This window comes from Chlamydotis macqueenii, chromosome 4 (assembly GCF_036417535.1).
Source record: "Chlamydotis macqueenii isolate bChlMac1 chromosome 4, bChlMac1.mat, whole genome shotgun sequence".
Lineage (NCBI taxonomy): Eukaryota > Metazoa > Chordata > Aves > Otidiformes > Otididae > Chlamydotis > Chlamydotis macqueenii.
In genome coordinates this window covers 59,224,588-59,232,664 of record NC_141559.1, presented here as the reverse complement: position 1 = coordinate 59,232,664, position 8,077 = coordinate 59,224,588, and the positions used below count along the sequence as shown (strand labels likewise).

General features: G+C 44.6%; 1 protein-coding gene across 3 annotated transcripts in view; it reads left to right on the top strand.

The window, feature by feature from the left end:
- The first annotated feature begins 402 nt into the window (after positions 1-402).
- UBE2K (ubiquitin conjugating enzyme E2 K) overlaps positions 403-8,077 on the top strand; it is a 54,861-nt gene continuing 47,186 nt past the window's right edge. Inside the window, exon 1 of one of the 3 annotated variants that reach the window (XM_086746158.1) lies at positions 403-779. Coding sequence is in view for 1 of the 3 variants with exons in the window: in XM_086746156.1 (XP_086602282.1) it covers positions 717-779 (63 nt within the window). In the remaining 2 variants the exon portion in view is untranslated. The remainder of the gene's footprint in view (positions 780-8,077) is intronic. The other 2 variants (XM_086746156.1, XM_086746157.1) reach the window with 2 other exon arrangements.

Below are 8,077 nucleotides of genomic sequence, written 5' to 3'. Positions count from 1 at the left end.
CTGTTTCCTCAGAGACACCTCAGACTTTTCCCCTGCAACCTCGGAAACCCCTGGCGCGGCTCAGCCGTCCGAGGGCACGCCTTCACCTCCTGCCCCGGCCCGGTGCCTCAGGCCTCCCCACTGAAGGGGGCACAAGGCCCTACGGGCAACAAGGCCGGGCCGGGCACGACGGGGAGGGGAGGCTGGGAGGGCCGCGCTGCCCGCGGCGGGAGCCATGACAAGACAACCGCCTTAACTGTGCCCCGAGACCCGCCAGCGGCAGGGCTCTGCCTGCAGGCGTTTCTCCTCACGCTTTCGCTCAGGCGCCGCCGGGGACCCGCCCGGCCCGTGACATGGCGAGCGCCGGCAGGCAAGCAGGTGTCTCCCGGGGCGGGCGGCGAGCGGGCGAGACTCCCGTGCCTCCTCAGGAGCCGGTGGCATCCTGCCCTGGGAGGCAGCGGCGAGGAGGAGGCCGGGAACGCTGTGCCGCCGCCCCCGCCGCCGCCCCCACCAGCCAGCACTCAGCCCCCACCGTCGGGGAGCCCCAGCGCCCGCTCCGCTCGGCGCACACGGCGACCCCTCCTGAGCGGCGGCGGCAGAGCCGGCTGCCCTAGCGCGCATGCTCGGCGCGGGCGCCATTTTGGTGGGGCCGGGAGTTATCCAGCGAGAGCGGCGGCGGAGCTCGCTGGGCCCGGCTCGGAGGTGGCGGCGGCGACGAGTAGGTGCCCGCTGCGGAGATGGCTAACATCGCGGTGCAGAGGATCAAGCGGGAGTTCAAGGAGGTGTTGAAGAGCGAGGAGGTCAGAGCCTCTCCCCCTGCGGGCCGCCGCTACCTTCCCCCGTATGTGTGTCTGTGAGTGTGGGCAGCGAGGAAAGGAGGGTGCGGGCGCCCCGCCGGCCTGCGCGGGGACCCCGCTTCCCCCTCGGCCCCACCTCCCCGCGCTGGGGGTGGGCCCGTCCCACGACCTCGGGGAGGGGAATGGCGATTCCCGGGGAGACGGGACCCGCTAGCCGCCGGGAGGGGGAAAGGAGGGGGCCGCGGAGCCCCTCCCCCAGTGGGAGCCGCCGGCGGCCCGAGGGGCAGCGGGGCCGGCGGGCCGGGCCTAGGAAGTGCGGTGGCGGCGGGGGGATGCGGCCCGGGGAGGCCAGGCAGGCGGGCAGGCCGGTCCCCGGCGGGCGGCCGATGCCCGGGAGCGCTCTGTCAGGCCGGAGGCTGCGGGGCGGGGCCTGCGCGGCGCCCGCGGACCCCGGCCCGCACCCTTCCGCCTCCCTCCGCGCGCGCGAGTGCCGCCGCCTGCGCGCGCGCGCGCGCGGCCCGGCCCACGCGCCTCTCCGGCGGGGAGAGGCCGCTCCATGCGGGCGGGGGGGGGGGGGGGGGGGGAGAGGTGTGTGTGTGTGTGTGTGTGTGTGTGTGAAGGGATGGGGTGAGGATGAGATGGGGGACCGTCGTCCCACACACCCCCTTTAATTCGCCCCTCTGGTCAGCCAGTGCCTGGGGTGCAGAGTATGGTTTTTATTTATTTATTTATTTATTTATTTTAAGGGTTGCAGGTAAATCCCTGTTTATTCGATTACTTTAGTACAGAACTTCCTTTATCCCACTTCAGGCTTACTCACCTTCAGGTGGATGCTTTTAAAACCTCACTCATTTCAATCAGGTTACCTCGTTCCCTGAGCAGTATGTTTTTTTTTTTCCCCTACTTTCAGGGGGACGTTAAAGAAGTTCTGATCAGTACTGGGGCATATAGACCAGCGTTTGCAGGGTTGCATCAGTACAGCTTTTGCTGTGTCTGTATCTGAGTTAGTGGATGTCAGCCCGATAGGTTTTAATGGTTGTGTCATCATTGTCATCCTACTTGGGATGATGTTGCAGGTTAGATGGTTGTGAAACATTAGCGTGAATGTGTAACTCTTAAAGCTGGGGTTTTAGAAATCTGGATGAACTCACCGAGGAAAAGTTGAGAGGATAATTTTTGAAAGATACTAATGACTTACGGAAAATGTGTTTAGTGTAGCAGTAGTTGATGTGATTTTTAAATTAAGTGTGCTAACAGCATTGTTGCAATGCAGCTTGAACTAGCCTCTAGAAAAATGTAAAGGCCTTGTTTTACAGCTGCCTTCAGAGCCCAGCCTGATTTCACCAAGCTATTGCACAGTGACTGCAGAATTGCATGTAGACTAAGAGAAATTTCTAGGTAAATACCTTTGCACTAAAGCTAGAAAATCTAGACCTTGTACCCCATATAACCAGCTGATATTTTGGGGAAAAAAGTCTTTATTTGAAAGTGCTGTCTAAAGGCCTCAAGACCCTTTCCCTTTGTTTTACGCAGAAAAAAAAAAGAAACCTTAACTTACATAGGTTTGAGGGGGGATCTGTGCTAAAATTTCTTACTGTAAAGGTTGCATCCAGTGAGCACATTTTTCTCTGTTCCTGTTTGTTTAGTCTGTGCGTTGAAGGGCTTAGTGCAGAATGCTGGAAGTAAATAATATTATGAAATAGCCTTTAGGCTACCTAAAGCTTCCCAGAAATAAGACCACAATTATAATGAAACTAAAATGATGGAGTTTTAAAATTAAAATACAGAGGAGTTTAATATTTCTTCTTTTTCCTGCCATTAGCAAGCTACATATAAGTGATATGCTAATGTAGCAATGTCTAAAATTGTTATGTACAGAATAGACTAGCTCCTCTGTCTTGAATGCGAAAGTTCGACTTTACTCGATGGTTGTCTAAGTTGGCAAGCAAAGTTTTTTGTGAATGTTCGTACATTTAAAGACAATAAAATGATAGTGTCAGTACAAATGGAGTGGGATGGTGAATGGAGGTATAACTAAATACTACAAATCAAAGAGGGGAAAAAAAGGTATCCTCTGTGATTTGTGTACTGAAATTATTATTAATTATAAAAATTAAATTATAATAAAATAATAAAACAATAATAAAATAATATTTTAAAAAAAGAAAGTTTTCATGAATGGTGATGCTAAATATATTATTTAGGAGTTTTAAGTCCTTCTCTGAAGGCAAAGTGGCTCATGTTGTCTACACTTAAACTATTCTTGATTTGATGTTTTGAGCTACACCTGAATGTGAAGAGTAGCCCCTCTGATTCCTTGCAGATGCAGTATGAGCTCAAAGGCCTGAGGGAGGGGGCAGGCACACTTGGAAAAAGTGCATGGGAAGTTTGTTCCCTGTCTTCCTCTAGTATTCACCTTTGGGCTGAAACAGAGTGGCAGAACCAGAAATATTTTTAAAAGGGAGCAGCTGGGTGGCAACCAATTCCTGCTACACTTGAAGTATGTATTGGAAGCACCAAATTTCACTTCTAAATATCAGCGAAGAAAGAGTTCTGAAAAGTGTATTTATCCTTGCTCTGGGTAAGGATCTGTGGATCCTTGGACAAGGATGCTATTGATCTTTGCTGTTCATACAATTAAATATACTTTTCATATACTTAGCACTTTCTGTTTCCTTGACTTACGTAACATTTATGGGAAATCACTAAAATGTGAATTTTAGACTTTATCTTGCTCTCTGGTTTACAGATAGGAGAAGAATGATTTTTATTTTTTTTTAAGTTAAATCTGGGGCTTCTTGCCTATTTTGAAAAAGCATTTAAACTCTATTCACACTTGAGCAACAGAAGTGTTTTTGCTCTGCTTGCCTTTTTATTTCTAGTTTTATTATCATAGAATAGCTAGGGCTGGAAGGGACCTTTAAAGGTCATCTAGTCCAGCCCCACCCCAGCCCTGCAAGAAGCAGGGACATCTTCAACCAGACCAGGTTGCTCAGAGCCGTGTCCAATCTGGCCTTGAATGTTTCCAGGGATGGAGCATCTACTACCTCTCCGGACAATCTGATTGTTCCAGTGCTTCACCACTGTAATGGCAAAAAACTTATTATATCCAATCTAAATGCACCCTCTTTTAGTTTAAAACCATTACCCCTTGTCCTGTTACCACAGGCCTTTCTAAAAAGTTTGTCCCCAAATAAACACATTCACTTTAGTGGTGGGATATTATGTATTTAAGAGAGATCTTTGTGACTTTGCATCTCTTTAATATTTTAATTAAATAGATGAAAATAACAACAATTTCTTTGTCAGTACTCTCCCAAATATGATTTAAATAAAACTTTTTACCTTTGTGTGTGGAAAAAGCATTAAAATTCTAAGGTAGATGAGGTATTACATCTTTAACAGAGATGAAGTTGTTAAGTTAGTCTACGTGGTGACTTGACTGGTTAAATATGTGTTAAGGCTACTGTACTCATATTAAAATTCTAGAATGAGTAAGCAGTACACTAAATCACATCATACTCCAAATCATGGTCTAGGCAAGGCATTGGTTGCTCAACTTTATCTCTCTTCTTGTTGTGTCATTTCGTTTATCTGTTATCTTGTTGGTTTTATGAGCTGGGATTCTAAAGCTGCAAAACACGTTTTGAACAAAAGTATAAGGCTGCAGCATGATGGAGAAACCAATAAATAGGTGAAGGGAGAATAGTATCCTACTTTCGATAAGTGGGAGAAGACTTTGGTGAAGGTTAGTTGGTACTATTTCAGAATAGTGTTACTAGAATGCCACAGTGCGTAGCCAGATCCTTGCTTGCTCTCTGTTTATAAGCATCTGTCTTACGAGAGGAATAATCTGTCTGGTATTTAACAATGAATAGAAACATGCTCAAAAATCTTGTGGTCACTTAGAAGACTGGTGCTGAGAAGTGGTTGTAATTCATCAGGTATGTTAAGCAATTGTGTGACTTGTTTTCAGATTTTAATAGAGCATCACATGTTATGCTTTAAAGAAATTATATTATGCTAGAACTAAAGAATTCAGTGTTTAATTGACCATCCAGTTTCTTTTATCATGTAGAGATGTAAGGTGTTTTCTAGCCATTGGTAAGTCAGAGGCTATTAGGGACCTTCCAGTGAAACCACTGCTCTAGTACTGAAGGTACACACTGGGAAACATGGTGTCCTCTTAGCAAGAAGAGAGTTGCATTTCTTCCACAAAATGTTCTTTTATGAATATCGAGAGGCAAGGGTTTATCTGCATGGGGGGTAAACCCAGACAGAGCTGAGAGTAAATTCAACTCATCTGCGGTTATGGAATATGAAAATCTCTGTAAGCAGATATCTGAAGCAGCAGTTAAAATTTGTAACCTGCTTGAATCCGAAACAGCATTCAAGCAGAGACAGTAGCTTAATGTCAAAATTTGAAGTACCTAATTTCCAAGAAGGAAGTGGGTGTTTGTTTTGGAGTCCACTATGTGTTTTTGTGATTTGCAGGAGAAAGGGCGAAGGGAAAGGTAATGTCTGCCATACCATGTCCCTTTTTAGGCTTTTAGAGTTCTAGTGAGTAGCTCTAGTGTTTGCTTTTATAATTGCCTGTAGTGATCTTGTGAGTTGTGTCAGTTCATAGTAAAATGCTAAGTGGCATCTCTGAAATTTTCTTGCTATTTGGAAAAGCCATAAGCATTTAATCTTCAGGCTCAGAAAAACTTCATTACTTTAGTTTGTTTGTATTTGGGCAGTCTTGGGTGCTAGAAATTGAATTTACTAAGATGTGAACTTTTACTAGTTATTGTACTTCAGTGTTTCTAGAAGAGCCTGTTGGAAATTGTGGATGCTTGTTTTTCTTCCTATTTATCATGTAGAACCAATGCAGATAAGTAAGAATGAGACATCTTCTATTATGGCTCCTGAATCAGCAACAGATTTTTTTTCTAAATGGTGTCCATTTCCTGCTGATACATATGCTTAATTTTTGATTTGTAACAATAGTTTCATTGAAGCCAGTACAGGTTTAGTGAGTGCAGTGGGACTGTTTGTTTGAATAAAGCTAGAGCATGCTTAGTTAATCGAAAGGCATAAAGCTAAAAAAGGTGTAAAGATGAGAACTTTTGAACTGACGTTATTATATTGGTACCAGTCTCTGTTCAGCCGCTCCAAAGGCTTGCATATGGTAAAATATTTGTGGTGGTGGGAGGGTGTCAGTGGATTGGAGTGCAGGGCCACTATGCAAAGGGATCCTAGCAGGCTGGAGAAATGAATGGTCTGACAGGAACCTTTTGAAGTACAGCAGAGATAGGTACCAAGTGCTGCGTCTGGGAAGAAATAATGCCGTGCATCAGTACATACAGACTGGAGACTGACTGGAAACAAAGCAGGCTAGCAGCAAAAGACCTGCATGACCTACTGGAGAGCATGTTGAATGTGATTCAGCAGTGCTCTTGTGCCAACAAAGCCTGGTTGCATTAGCAGGATTGTAGTCACTGGATTTGTGGGTTTTTTTTTTTTTTTTTTCCCTCTAGTCTGCCCTTATGACGCCATATCTGGTGTACTGTGTCCAGTTTTGGGCTTTTCACTGTAGATCATAGATATACTGGAGTGAGCCCAGCAGAACGTTGTGAAGGTGATTAAGGGGCTGGAGCATGTGATGTGGGAGAACTGACGCTGAGAGAACTGTTCAAAGGGACATCTTCCTGTCATCCGCAGATACCTAATGAGAGACTCTGGAGAAGAGCCAGACTTGTCTCAGAAGTCTGTGTGGATAGAATGAGGCAACAGACAAAAGCTGGAACATGGAAATTCTCACTAGGCCTTGGGAAAAATATTACGATCATAATAGTCAAACATTTAAACAGATGGACCAGCAAGATTGTGGGATCTCTTTCCTTGGAGATGTTAAAAACTCGACTAGACGAGTTCTTGAGTAACCTGCTGTATTTGGACCTGCTTTGAACAGGAGGCAGGACTAGAGGCTACCCAAGTGTCTCCTCTTCCTGAGTGATACCGTAGTTCTAGTACAAGTTTGGTTTTTAGTTATTGTTTGGTTTTTTTTCTGTTTGTGAAAGAAAACGTACAGCAGCTTCACCTTTGTCACCCCACTTGGTAAAACTTCCCTCTGCAAACATACTGAAGAATTGTAAAGTATACTTTTTAGTTCAGAAGTTTCCACTATTGTAACAAAATAATGAATCCTTTTCCTTTTCAAATGGGAGGCTTGATTTTTCTGGTAGATGCAAAGCTGTCAGAGTTTTTAGGTGGAACAAGTTCTGGGTTGGAACCCTGAAGGTAGAACAGATATGAGATCCATAAGCTGCATTTCTCTGAAATGTGAAGATCATATTAACTTTAAAATAGTGGTTCGTGAGATCCTTTGTACATTGCCAAAAGTAATTTTGTCTACTGTATATTTCACCCCATGCTTATGATTTTGGGCAAGACAAAGTTTGGACCTGTTTCCTATAATTGTGTAAAAAGGATACTGAAATGCTATTACTGTACATCTTTGGTTTTCTTAATTCTGTCTATGGTGTGTTTGGTTATATCTTCTAGTTTGTACTTGAAAATAATACAGAATGGATTTGTAGATCTTTGCCTTCAAAGGAGTTTGCCCATAAGTCACTTCTTTTGGTAGCTAAAGAATAGTTAGAATGATAGAATAGTTTGGGTTGGAAGGGGCCTTTAAAGGTCATCTAGTCCAACCCCCCTGCAAGGAGCAGGGACATCTCCAACTAGATCAGGTTGCTCAGAGCCCTGTCCAACCTGGCCTTGAAACAAACAAAATGCATTTACTAGGATGTTTTAGGAAAACTACTTATTATTCTCACTTCTATGATGATCTTTTAGAATTATTAGTTTACTTGTACTTTTACACCTGTTTATCTGAACCATGTAGCTATTTTTCAAGTTCTATGAATATGATACTGTTGCACTTCTAAGATCAGTATTACATAGATACTAATAAGCACTACTGTTATAAATATTGCTTAAAACTGTGATTCAAAATACATAGCATATAGTGTTAGTGATCATATGACCATTGGCCAAGTATGAGTAGTGGGAATATTTGTGCAGGGAAGGCAAGATCTATTGCTCATTTCTGTTGCAGCTGATGACATTTTTTCACATTAACATGTATCTAGCTGAATCCAAATTTCTAGTGAATGGTCTATGTCTCAGTTGGCAGAATCCTAAAAGTTTTGGGAGTAAGTGGAAAACAGAAAAAAAACCTTGGACTCCGTTGGAGTCAGGCTCATTTGGTTGTCTTTGGTAATCTCTTAAAAACCTGAGGAAAGAGCAGACACTTG